The sequence below is a fragment of the Conger conger genome, chromosome 16 (assembly GCF_963514075.1).
Source record: "Conger conger chromosome 16, fConCon1.1, whole genome shotgun sequence".
Taxonomy (NCBI): domain Eukaryota; kingdom Metazoa; phylum Chordata; class Actinopteri; order Anguilliformes; family Congridae; genus Conger; species Conger conger.
In genome coordinates, this window is record NC_083775.1 from 29,124,901 (window position 1) to 29,138,976 (window position 14,076).

Here is a 14,076-nt window from a genome sequence, read left to right on the forward strand (position 1 = left end):
CAATTTCAATTTGGACAATCCCTCCAGAGCAATTTTAGGTTAAAGGCCTTTGCTCAAGGGCCCAACAGCTGCACTGATCTTATTGTGGCTACACCAGGGCTTGAACCATCAACCTTCCAGGAACTAGTCAAGCACTTTAGCCACTAGGCTACAGGCTACCCCCCCCCCCAAATAAAAGCACATCGTATTTAAGAATACTTGAATTATTCCCCCCCCCCGCCCCCAGATGGCTAGATGTATGCATCCACAGCTAACCCTGGGCAATAAACACCCAGTAATATACATTTACAAGCATGAACATGGCTGCTAAACCAGCTAAGCTCAGAGAAACCAGGGCATTCACTTACTGGAGCACAAATCTGGTTGTAATTGAATACCCTTTAGTTTGGAAGAAACCCTCATCCCATGATGTACCCTCCGATGATAGATATGGACACAGCACAAGAGTCAAAGAGTGGAGAAGCAATACGAGAGATTTAGCATGGTCTTTCACATGTGCACTTTATTGGATTTGAATTAGTCAGTGTACAGATTGGCTCCACCATCACGTCTGGCACCGCCACTTTCCATACGGCTTTTACATATGCCCAGGGGGACGTAAACCTTTATGTTTTTGTATAAAGGTAAAGCGGTTTTGCATAACAAAAGAAAAAAAAAAAAAAAAAAAATACAGGACCAAGAATTTAAGGCTGAAAGTACAAAAACCCAGACATCGTTTCGGTTACATAATTTACATAAGCAATACTACAACGAAGTTTAAGTATCTGCTCCCAAACACTGGGCAGCCTTCATAGAGGCAAATAAGTTTCTGAACAATGCATTTAACATTTAACATTTGGAATGACTAAAAAGAAAAAAACAAAACAAAAAGTAGTACATTTTAAAGTCCTCAGATGCATTGTAGAACTTCGGGGATGCTTATTTGCCAAAAAACATTGCCGTCACCTTCACCGTTCCAGTTTTTAGATCCTGAGTCAAGCGCCAAAAATAAAGAAAGCCATGCCAATGTTGTCGTTTCTGGTTCTCTGCGCAGTTTGAGTCGGTGTGTGAAGTGGTAACAGTCTGTTTAGAAGCATTTGCGGTGGACGATGGAAGGGCCGGACTCATCGTACTCCTGCTTGCTGATCCACATCTGCTGGAAGGTGGACAGGGAGGCCAGGATGGAGCCTCCGATCCAGACGGAGTATTTGCGCTCAGGTGGGGCGATGATCTGCGGAGGCAAAGAGAGGCAGGTGAGTCTACTGCGCGGGCCACCCGGGGAGGTGGTTCCTAATGCGAACGTGATTCGAAACAACTGGCCGCCGGCCACGCCTAGGTGAAGGCACCCACCTTGATTTTCATTGTGCTGGGGGCCAGGGATGTGATCTCTTTCTGCATTCTGTCGGCGATGCCGGGGTACATGGTGGTGCCTCCGGACAGGACTGTGTTGGCGTACAGGTCCTTACGGATGTCGACGTCGCACTTCATGATGGAGTTGAAGGTGGTCTCGTGGATGCCACAGGACTCCATACCTATGGAAACAAAGCGGGTTTGGTTAGTCGTGAAGCCATTTGGGTCCTAAAACCGAAGTCTCGTCTGACTTGAGGGCGCATTGATAGGTCTCAGGGTGTCACTTACCCAGGAAAGAGGGCTGGAAGAGGGCCTCGGGGCAACGGAACCTCTCGTTGCCGATGGTGATGACCTGCCCGTCGGGCAGCTCGTAGCTCTTCTCCAGGGAGGAGGAGGAGGCGGCGGTGCCCATTTCCTGCTCGAAGTCCAGGGCCACGTAGCACAGCTTCTCCTTGATGTCACGCACGATTTCCCTCTCGGCCGTGGTGGTGAAGCTGTAGCCCCTCTCGGTCAGGATCTTCATGAGGTAGTCGGTCAGGTCACGGCCGGCCAAGTCCAGACGGAGGATGGCGTGGGGCAGGGCGTAGCCTTCATAGATGGGCACAGTGTGGGTCACGCCATCGCCGGAGTCCATCACGATGCCGGTGGTACGACCGGAGGCGTACAGGGACAGCACGGCCTGGATGGCCACGTACATGGCTGGGGTGTTGAAGGTCTCGAACATGATCTGCAGGAGGGGGGGGGGGGATGAGAATCAGTTAGCCTCAAACCGCTAAACACCAAGACATGCAGGTCAACCATTAGTGCATGCTTCCAACCGAGGCAACATTAGTCAGGTTTTAAGTGCAAGAGGAGGGGAGGAAAAAAAACCCCAAACATCCAAGTCAAGAGTGCAGCACACCAAGGAACCGCAAACGGGACCAAGGGAGGAAAAAGGAATGAACCTGCGGCTTCCCAGAACAAGGACGAGAAACTCAGTCTGGAGAGAGCTCCTGGAAAGAGGTGGCAAGGGAGAGAGAATGAACGGAAGAGAAATAAAAATGAGGGAAAGGGGGGGGACAGTTTGAAAGGTGGCCTGCGTGTGCGCTTGCCCCTTCTCCGCAGCCGTACCTGGGTCATCTTTTCCCTGTTGGCTTTGGGGTTCAGGGGGGCCTCTGTGAGCAGGACTGGGTGCTCCTCGGGGGCCACACGCAGCTCATTGTAGAAGGTGTGGTGCCAGATCTTCTCCATGTCGTCCCAGTTGGTGACGATGCCGTGCTCGATGGGGTACTTCAGGGTCAGGATACCCCTCTTGCTCTGAGCCTCGTCACCAACGTAGCTGTCCTTCTGTCCCATGCCAACCATCACACCCTGGGAACAGATTGGGTTCTTAGTTAAACTTCCATTGGAAGGGAAATGTGAAATCAAATCTCTAGGGGGTTCAGGACATTGTATCACAATGTGCAAACAGTAGACTAGTTTTATATCATTGAAGTGACTGCAGAATTCCAAACATCATTTATGGTTGAATGCATAGACAGTAACTTTAATATTCGCAATTCATCTCATTTACAAAATGAATGTAAATGTTAATGTAATTTCGTTTAATGGCATTAAAGATGTAGCCTTCATTGAAACTGCTTGGGCTAGACAGCTGCAAGTAAGTACCTGATGTCTGGGGCGACCCACGATGGATGGGAAGACAGCGCGGGGAGCATCATCTCCAGCGAATCCGGCTTTGCACATACCGGATCCGTTATCAACAACCAGTGCGGCAATTTCATCGTCCATGGCTTAACTGAAAAAGGAGAAAAAAAAAAAAAAAAAGTTACCACAAGCACTGATTATCCTTATCCCTTGCGCAAATGTACTGCCCATAAAATGCACCACGTGACTACCTTAGTCTCATTTCCTGCTTTTGACGGCTGCATGTTCAAGACTTGGCCACTAGGGGGAGCTGACGCCCAACTATTCTAACCGAGATATTCGAGAGACAAAGGAAGTCCCGCTTCATTCTCTCATTATTACCATAAAAGGCAATGGTCTGAGCAGCCTTGCGGTTGCCGGCGGCGTGGCACTCAGCCAAACTGCAAGGGTTCAGGAAAGGGAACTTATTTCGACATTCAACATGGCTATGGCCACTCCCTACACCATTCATTTTCAGTTTACAAACCCCCACCCCGCTTGCGGATAAACGACTTTACGTTATATCCGCGTATCCAACTCTAAAGATTTTAACCCTACTGCGTCACATTTAGCCAGCCAATGTAGATAGCCAGCTAGCCATGAATGCACCCTGGTAAGCTAGGTATTACGATGCAATGACTTTAGATGGTTATAGCCGTTCTCGAATTACACTACAGGGAATTGTGCATCATAGCAACTCCTTATTCTAAAAGTTCGAACAACGCCAGAATACCAGACAACCAACGTACGGTAGTGTTGAACTAACGTTACATTTATTACAATGTGGTGCCGATTTAGGTTTGCTCGTGATAAATGAAGATTAACATTTTGAAAGTCAATTCACTGCCATCCAGTTTAAGCGTGCCTTCTACGCAACCAATTACAAAGAGAGCCGTCACGACAGCTAACGTTCACTGGCAGTCTGCTTCAATTTAGCAGGGAGTCATTGGCTAGGTTGCACTTGCTAGCAAATTCGAACCACGCCTTAGCAACTTCCTAGCAAGCCGTCGACCGGTAGGAAACCCTAATACAGCACAACCACACCTCACGTTAACTAAGAAAATAGATTAACAAAGAATACATCAATTAAACGCTCTCATTTGTGACCCCTTAAATAAAATTGTCATGCTGTGAGGTCGTCAAACGAGGTTAGCCAGATGGATGCAAATGAACTTCGAAGCTCCATTTGGAGAAAACGCAGCAGCCCTAAAAAGCCGGCTGGATGCACTCACACTTGAAGTTCGCTAGCTATCAGTCAGTGTTCAGAACGAACGAGTTCACCGGCTAACAGGGAAACTAGGTCACACCCAATCTCATCAGGAGCCATACGTAGAGAAAAAAAATAATCTTAGACATTGCAATGTTCGTCTTGTTGCATAGTAAAGCAATGTAACGTTAAATTACGAATGAAACATCGAACTTGCATCCCTTTAGTTATAAAATAAGAGGCCATCGAAGCAATTTAACCAACATTGACGTTATTGCTTAGCCAACTGACTGCACCTATTCATTCAAACATTGTTCAATTGTCCAAGCACCTGCACCAGCCAGCTAAAGTAATGCGAACAAAATAACATCAAATAAGTAGCCATTAATCCATTATTCAACTGTAATATTAGTAAAGTAAGCCAACAAAGAACCTCATGCCTTCAGCACATTGCTTGATATTGGTTGCATACATTTAAAAATAAAATAAACATTAAAATGATTGAATCCGGCTTTACTTAAAACTATATATATATACATATTTTATATATATATATTTTTTTTTCTTACCTTGGGTGGGGGGTTTTAGCGGCTTAAGAGAAACTGTTAGAGGTTGTAGTTTTCCCGCACTAGCTGCGTGTGGAGGAGCTCAAAGTGAATCAGTAGATATTGGGTGCACTATTTTATCCTCAGTCAGACACCCGGCTCGAGCCATAAAAGGTAAACTTTCGGAACTCGGCAATCTGATTGGTCGAGCGTCACGTACTGGGTGTCGCGTGCACATTGCTGCACTCAGTTGCAACTTGAGAGTCAGAAAAGGAGGAAAAGGCAGAGAATAAAATAATATGTTTGCGCTGGATCAATACAATTAGCAACACACAGCCAGAATTTATGAATTTGTGTAAATAGCCTCAGCACCCAAGATTTGCTACTCGGTTTTGTTGTTTTGAAAAATGTTCTCAATAGCAATAATACAACTGTAGCTTGCAATCTTACACACTGGTAACGATAGCTAGTCGAATGTCAGAAATCTATAACCCAGCCAGCGAAAGTATATGTAGATTAATATATACACGATTACTGTTTCATAATTAATGAAAGTTCATGTGTTTTGACAAACTCAGACTGCTTTGCTCGTTCATTGTTAGCTAGATGGCTAGCGAGCAAGCTACATAAGCAGTCGTGCTAATTTCTTCGGGATTGTAAATGAAATTTGCCCTGAAAAATGACATACAAAATAGTTACGTTCAATTGAGAAATAACAGACATCCTGGTAACACTTTGAGGGCCTGTGACAAGCACAATGTGTATGACATCCATACCCTGCAGCTGGGAGAGGAGGGGGGAATCTAGGGCACTACAAAGACCTCCGCCCCATTCATTTGTAGTTGTTATTGTAACGATAGTATTACAAATTAAACTCCAAGGACGCTAGGCACACACAGTACATCGCAATGCAATGTTATATTTTAATGTGTAAGAGCATTACGGAGGGTGTAGTGCACGAGGCCCTATCACTTCCTCTTATTAAGTACAGCTCACTCTCGGCTGCTTTTCGCAAAAGCATGTGTTTGACAGGTTAGTTAACCCGAAAATACCGTCCTCAGCAGTACTGCGACGCTTGCTGAAATGTTTCTTTGTGTCACAGCTTCCACGAAAATTATTTCATAAAGTTGTGTCCCTATGGTATCTTATCGTTCTTTCGAAATGCACGGAAGACTTTCTGCCGGTTGACAGGTTCCCAGATATGAGGGATTTGAAAAAGCCCAACTGAATCGGGAGGGCGTGACTGTTGTGACGTCAACACTCCACCCGTGCCGGGGGTAAGAGAGAGGCCTAAACCGAGGTGAGCGTATTGCTAGGCCTACTTTTTAAAAATGTCTTTTGCAGACGTTATTGTCCTGAGTGACTGACATGGCCATTATTGCCAGATGCATGTAGTATTTAGAACTGTCAACAAATGACTGTGAACATGTAGGCCAATGGTGTACATATTTTGTGGAACTAAAATGATTCAGTCTTGTAATGTGTGCACCCTACATCCCTGGGGGACTGGAAATTTTCTAAATCATAATAATAATCATCATCATCATCATCAATATGAATCACCCAAAAGAATGCAATGATAACAAATCATTTGACATTATGTAAGTTTGCCGCTTGCCTCTCTGTTCATGCTGTATTTCAATGGGTATGTTACATGGAGAGGCTGTCCTGGTTTGACAGTGTAATTATAGGATCTTACATCAAGAAGAGTCTTTCTATCTATCTCAGCCAACAATGTGTATTATTCTGTGAATACTTTTATTTATCGAGGGCCACACATACAATGCCACAGTGGCCATTATTATTATTATTATTATTTATTTATTTATTTTTTATCATTCTAGTATTAGTTTCTTGTGTTTTCATCAATATAGTGGACATGTAAGGAATGGATATTTTTCCATTCCCTATGGGATGAATCTGTCTGTATGGGAATGATCCAGATTTTTAAAACCTTTTAGGAAAAGCAGTTTTATTCTGATGTGTCTGCTGTTTATTTTACATTCCAGAGATAGCATCTGTGTTTGAAATTCCACAGACTCACTAATGCCGTGGGTCTTGCTGAGCAGGTGAATGAAAAGCAGTAACTAGGACCACCTTGCAATATGAAACAAGCCAATGCTGATGAATCAGGGCACCTCCCTGACATGTGACTCCTTCAATCAGTAATCTACACTCAAAGTGCACATGGACTCATGTCTGAGTGCACTCATTAGCGTTTATAGTCCTGTTTTATAAACAAAACCAAAGTTCCCCCCATCCTGTACAAAAAACAGCTGATCCCATTGAATCATTATCGCAAATTCAAGTGACAACATTATAAAAGCAACCTTGGCTCCTACACGGACACAGTACACAGAATAAATTCCCTGACATCACACTGTTTACACCCCTGCACACACACACACACACATACACGCGCCAATCTAATCTCGTAGCTCCTTCATCACGGTACCTGCTCATATGTCTGAATAATGGGCTCTATGAGTTTTTGCATATTTTACCCCTCTAGTATTTTGAAAATGAAGTGAAATCCTTTTAAAAAATATATATTTTCTTCTTTTTGTTTTATATGGCCAAAATTTTGTATTTTTTCATTCTAAAGAGCACATTTAATCCCAGTTGGACATAATTTAGTTGACTCAAAAATTTTTGTCCTTTTTCTGTCCGTCATTTTTAGTTGCAATTCTGTTTATTCCCCTTACAATGACTAGGATTCAGTCATAATATCTGCATTTTTCATTGCATGTTGGTTCAGTATGAGAGAAGAACAAAAAATGAAATTGGCCATTGTATTGTGTGAAATAAGTTAATACTATCCACACAAGTATGTCTGGTAACACTCTTTGTATAACACAATACTTTGTAAGGTGGCCTGGTAAGACCTTAACCAACGGACTGTTCCTTTTATAAAACATATCTTTCTCTCACATTGTGTGGTTGTCCCAGTCTGGTGTTCGCTGTGTATAAATAGAGAAGGCTGTCTTTGCGGCTTGAACATTTGAATGTTAGCCGTCTTCTTTCAATGCTTATTTTACTATGAGGTTGAACTCTGCCTCTGTGCCTAAGGTGTTACACTTACATTTTATGTTATTGCGCATTGTCGGAAAAGGAAGGCATGGGGAAGTTCACCCAGTTTAATGTAGTATGGCATGTTCATAGAAGGAACATTTATGTACTTACAGTATGTATGCGGAATGTACTCACGCCCAAGGCATTCTACCAGCTAACGTAGTTTTAATGGTTTACAAAAGCAGTCTATGTGAAAGTGAAATTCGAGTTTCGATGAATGCAGGTTCCGCCGTCTTTCTCTTTTTGCATCTTCTCACACCCAACTTCAACATCATTTAGAGCAAATACACATGGTGGACCGGGCCGTGAAACATGGTAGAAACAGGCTGGCCCTCACAAAGATATACATACGGAGGAATGGGAGTCCTCCAAGGTCTTATTTCAATAACATTTCTGCTATGACTCTGGACCTGACTGTGAGAAGTGTATTGCTGTTCTATTCAGGAACACAGTTTTGGGCCTCAGATGGCTTTGCTTCTGTGTTGTGGTCTGTTGTCTCCTTTGTTTTAATGGCTGTTAGACACACATGGCCTGCATCTGCTGGCGCAAGACAATGTGGCGCTCTTTATTACTGGCTGCCGCTCTCTTTCACACCACGTCCGTCTCAAGAGCAGCAGAAAGCAGTTAGGGAAGATGTGACGGGTAATTTCACATGATACAAACTCCGTGACCTGCCATGTATTTCGACTGTTTTCCCCTCAGCGAATACTCAATGGAATAGGGTCACGGTAAATACGGTCACCCCGTGTGACCGGTGGGGCCGCAGTGCTAAAATCGGAACGGCTGGCAGCTCACTCGGTTACGCTTGGGGCTGAGCAAACTTAGAGCTGCCTGCTTTGAGCCGCATAGCTTTGAGTCCTTACATTTCTGTAAATAATTACTTATGCTCAGGCCACTTTTAATTGCCCCAGTCTCTACACACTGAATCAGTGCTTAGTCAGTTCAACACCAGGAGCCTACAGGTCAAAGTGAACGGGAGGAAGGGTGTGTGAGGAAGGACGAGGGCACAAGGACACTCAATTTTGGCATCATGCTAGTAAGGCCCAATCATCAATGTCAGGCACATCTCAAACTGCTGCTACAAATTAGCGCTAAGTGTAAATCATGTGAATGTCCCGGCATTCTGAAAGCAACAGTAATGCAAGTGGGATCTTTTTTATAAACAAAAAAGAATGAAAGACTGTCTGTGTACATAAGAATATTCCTGTGGTGTTAAGGTGCTGATACTGAGTTTTGTGTATTCAGAGAGAGAATTCCAGAAGAGCTGGATTGGTGCTGTATCTCGCTCCAGAGTAAATTAAGCTCACTGTGTCATGTGAAAAAGCGGGAGACCATGTTTTTTTTTTTTTTGGAAATCAGGCTTATAATCAGAAAGCTGGCAGTTTGGGCAGCTGCTATCATCCCCTGCAGTATCAGTAACCACCCACCCTATAAATTTCTAGGGTCTGAAAGCTGGTTAGGTCTCACTGGATGAATGTGTTTGCTATTGAGAGATACAAAACATTTTCAATACTTCACAAAGCGGTCAGAATCGGGAGGGAAAAAAACCTATTCAAATAAGGCCATACATTCTTTAGTAAAAGCGGCTCAGAATACCCCTCCCCCATCTCTTCCTGATTTTCAAAAGACGGCCTGCAGCCCAGACCCCTGACCGCCCCACCCCACCCAGCCCCCACCCCCACCCATCCGAACGGCCTCAAACACAAGGGCTTTTTAACATCCGGCATCAATGTCGCAAAAAGCATTACAATGGAGATTTATCATTAGTGATGTAATGAAAGGTGTTAATATAGATTAGCATTGTTTTTTCAGCATTTTTTTCGCAAGATAGGCAGGTTGGCTTTGGCTCCAGCAGCAGCAGATGGGTCTTCAGTGGTCAAGGGGTCTCTGGGGAGCAAGCTGTCATTTGTATTGGGCTTTTAGAGTCTGTGAAGCAGCCCCCCTCCCCCTCTCTCTCTTCAGGATATGCACCAAACCTATTCTTTTGACAAGTAGAGTGTGTAGGCTGTAATTTCTGGACTTTACTCTCCGGTTAATTTTTTTTTTTTTGTCCCCACCTACACATAAAAAACACATCTGAGCAGAGAGTAATTTCATTATATTGACTTGACGACACAAAAGTCTGTCGGCGGACAACTATCGGTGATATACTGTCTCCTTGGAATGCTCCTTGTCTTTTTTCTCTGTTAGTCTTCCAAGTTAACTATTGATTTGAATGAAAAGCGGTTTGGTTTAAATCTGCCTTTCACAAATACTGGAGTTGACGTGAAAATGAATTAGGTACATTCAACACACCCGAGAAGTCCACTCAATTCCCTTGGGGATTTCTGGGGGATGTCACTGTGGCATCAGCCATGACATCATGCCAGATTACAATGCTTTGCTGCTAAGCTGCCTGTTTTTATTAATTTACTGGACTTCTGCAAAAAAAAACCCCAACAAACAGATGTTTCTGCCTTTCTTAGGAGACCTAACTGTCCATCTAATGGCTAATTGCTGGTTGAAGTTCAATAAAGAGGTTTTTCGAGGGGAACACTCCCACTGCCTGTGTAGAAAGTTAGGTACATGCTGACTGCTCAATTGAAAGACTCCAGCAGAGTAGGGGCTGGACTACATCAGTATGGGGGGATGGGAAATGGGATAGAGGTCAGCTTCTCTGAAGCAGCTTTCAAACTATTACAAGTGCAGACCTCGTTCTGCCCGGCAAGCTCCCGTAAGGTGAGCAGGACGACGCTGGCCAGCCTGCCTGCTGTTTCTCCTTTGTCTGGGTCCCGGAGAGAATGGCACCCCACCCCCCAACCATTTTCTGAGGGCTTTCCAGCGTCCGGGGAGAGACGTGCTTTCACCAGCGTGCGCCATAACGGCTCAACAGGGGTCTCATTCAGTGTACGTCTGCTTTAGGCCTGGGAGACCTCACCGTGCAGTCTTATGAAAGGTCTGAGACATTGGCCCACAGTCACAGGAAGCTACACGAAAGTCACCAGCTGGCTTCTTAGCTAGCAGATTGGATTATCCAACAATTTACTGCCTAAATAGGTCCATATCCCCCCAATCCCCCCACCCCCCACCCACCCCTGTGGGTGCTCCCCGTCTTCAACCCTCCTGACCTTCACCCTCTCCCCCGGTGGTAAATACATTCGGAGATGAACTATATGCGAGGAACTTCTCCACCACGTCTCTGAATGACGTCATCCCTGGAGAAAGTAATGGACTCACCCAGCACTTCCCCCACAAACCCAGGCTCAGTTTCCAAGAATCTTGTTTCTTTAAATTCCCAGGGAATTATAGAAAATTGTGCAGTTATAATGTAGCCTATTAGCCCGTTTGAAATATTGAAACTTTCCAGGGGAAATTAGTTTTTCTGCAGAGTGTCCGGGCTCTTCTTAAGGTTACGGCGGCAAAACAAATGACTTGTTGTGCGAGCTGAAAAACAGTTTGCAGTTTTCAGCTGTAATGGCAAAACTGAAATAATAGCTTTCGCTGGTGGAAGTGGCCGAGAGCAACCAGGCAGAGGAGGGGTTCTGCAGGATCTGTACTTTAGTGTGTGTGAATGTGACCTTTCCCATTCAGAAGATTGTCTGGACTCACCTTTAGGTCACCATTTGTTGTTGTTGTTGAGTTATGAAACCTACATGTCTATATGTGTAAAGGACACATAACAGACAGGGTTAAAGCAAGGGGCCTGGTCATTTGGACGAGGTTAAGCCTCCCAAAGAAGCTTTTGCAATAATAAGGTTAAACTCTGCCTAATTATTCAATGTGGTTTTAGTTGGGTCGGTAATGGGGATATAATGCTGTCTGCTTTCCAGTGAAACGCTTTGCTTGAATTAACCAAATACAGCATACCTTGTCTTTTGCACTTGTGTTGGCCATTGGCTTCCTGGTGCATCATCTTTCAAGCTTTCAAGAAATGGCTGCATCTGATTTTTTTTTAGCTTGTGTTTGCTGGCCCCTTTTCAAAAATACTTCCCATAAAAAGTTATCTGCAGTTCACTGCCTTACACAGTGCAAAATTGCATATAAACTCTTTACACTACCTACAGATTCAGTGTAGAGAATCTGAGAAAAAAGCTGAGATGCATATTTGGTTTTGAAAGTGTCATAATGTGTCAATATTCAGAGATTTTGCTGTGACTCTGTGCTGTAGGCTGTGGAGAATGCAAGTAGGCCTTGCCCTAGAATGCCCTAAAATGGCCATTTCACCGCTTCAGATAAAAACAAAAGTGAACGCTCGTATTGAATGAAAAAGATACGCTCGTCAAAGATTCGCCAAAAACAGGAAGTGAAGCCCCGACGCCATGATCATGACCACTTCCTCTCCTCCGCAGTTCTGCCAACACAGCTTCACTGCCGAAGCCAGAACCTACTTCCTCTTCACAGTGGCCTCCAATGGGTGATGAGGGCAATGAGTGGCGTGTGGAATGGTGTAGATTTACTGGCTGCTGACGGGTTGCTGTCACTACCCGCCACAAACCCCAACACCCCCCACTAAAGCCTTCACGGCATGTCACCCCGGCGACACCTCGGAATTTGGACCTGTCACCCCTTGCGATTCGATTGCGAGGCTTTCAACGCCTGCCTTTCGTTTGGCACTGTCTGCAATGTCATTATCAGGTGTCCGGGCGTGGCACTGTCGCCTTAGCCCTAGGTCTAATATTGGGAGGTCAGTTGAGATGGCAGTATCTTCTGAATACCTGTGGATGACAGGGGTTCAGGCTAGGCCCTCTGCAATTGAACCACCTTTGAAATCCTTTCAGGGCAGGGATCTGTTCACAATTAGCCATTTACAGTTTATAGATTATATTTAATTCCAGTTAAATATAATCAGATTGCTGTTGCAGTGTAGTAATACTTTTATTCATGCTTAGTGTTCTTTGTCATAAAGTCACTCATTTATGTTGGTTTTTGATGCAACAACTTGTCAATAAATAAATGTAAATGTATGTAAAATATAGGTAAAATATTGATATAAAAAAATGATATAGTTCATGGCTTTACATGGATCCTCAAATGAGGAACATCTCTTGTGTTATCAGTTATCAGACCACTGTTCTTTTGGGAGGGTTTTCTGAATTCCTGAGTAAAGATAAGGGTTCAAGCAGGGATCCTGGATCACGTCTCTCTTCGAGGGTCTACGAAAAAGGCCAGCTTTTTGGGGTTTCTTTGTGACAACACTCAGAAAGTCTGAAACGAAACCGGGCTAGCTCTTTTCTTAACCAGGTTCTGACGCGGTCGCCACCGGCGCTCCAACTAGAGCATTAATCCACAAAACCCCCATATGTCTGCTTGTCCTGTGAGGGGTAGGAACGGGAAGGAGGGGTTGGTGGTGCTCTGGGGGGAGGGGAGGCACACAGCAGAGGATTGCTGCGTGTGTGAGTCACGAAAAAAAAGAAAAGCCCACGCTTGGCTCATGCGCTCACTCGACTTCGAAACCAGCACGAGGAGGGATTTACTGTGCCAAGTCGTGGCCTATGGGTTGTGTCACAGGAAGTTGAGTAACAGAACGGGAGGGCAAGGCCGTATTCCGGTAAAGCAAAACTTAAAGGCAAAGACGCTCTGCTTGTGTCTGAGTGTGCTTGCAGGATTGGAGTTTGAAATGTATCGAATAGTTTCAAATATTCTTGCGCAATGTCAGGAAATATTTGAAAGCAAGCGTCGTGGACGGTTTTCAGTCTGACTTTCCACAAGAATGTTGTCCAACGGAACAATTCCCTCGTGTTTTAGTTTCCCGTAGTGGCACCCCAGGTGACTTTTAAAGCTTGTTAATCTGCTGTAGAGAGGACCTTCACCTCCTTTAGCCCACACCCGCTGTAGCCTTTCCCCTGATTCTGTAGGCGTGACCCTACCTCTCTCTTTGGGGAAAACTACCAGTGTTTTACTGTGGGGCACCATAAGTGAAACGCCTGAGCATTTTCATTTAAATTCAGTTTTGTAATTGCTTTGTTAATTTGTCTCTGAAATCAGCTATGACTGGTCCAACCGGAAGCTTCCATTGATTTCCGCTCAGGGAGATGGCTGTTCTGACGGAACGGTGCTCCTGGTCCGGATCAGAACATACCGGAGTCTGGATCAGGACGTATTGCCTGAAGCTTGCCTGTGAGCTCCTGTAAGTGTGTGTATCCTGCTCTGCTGGAAGAACGGGGCCTGGAATGTGGCCTGAGCTAGCGTGACCGAGGCCGCTAATGTGGGCCTGTAATGATGGACGGATGGGAGGTGGGGGGTGGGGGGGTGGGGGGGGGGCGGTTGTTGAGAGGCGTG

At 44.8% G+C, this 14,076-nt stretch overlaps 1 protein-coding gene across 1 annotated transcript; it reads right to left on the minus strand.

Annotated features, from left to right (window-relative positions):
* Positions 1-475: 475 nt before the first annotated feature.
* LOC133113998 (actin, cytoplasmic 1) lies at positions 476-4,927 on the minus strand. Its single transcript, XM_061223190.1, has 6 exons — positions 4,771-4,927; positions 2,977-3,106; positions 2,440-2,679; positions 1,618-2,056; positions 1,330-1,511; positions 476-1,210 (listed from the first exon to the last, which is right to left on the minus strand). The coding sequence occupies exons 2-6, from the start codon at positions 3,097-3,099 to the stop codon at positions 1,067-1,069; spliced, it is 1,128 nt and encodes a 375-aa protein (XP_061079174.1). The 5' UTR covers positions 3,100-3,106; positions 4,771-4,927; the 3' UTR covers positions 476-1,066.
* Positions 4,928-14,076: the final 9,149 nt, after the last annotated feature.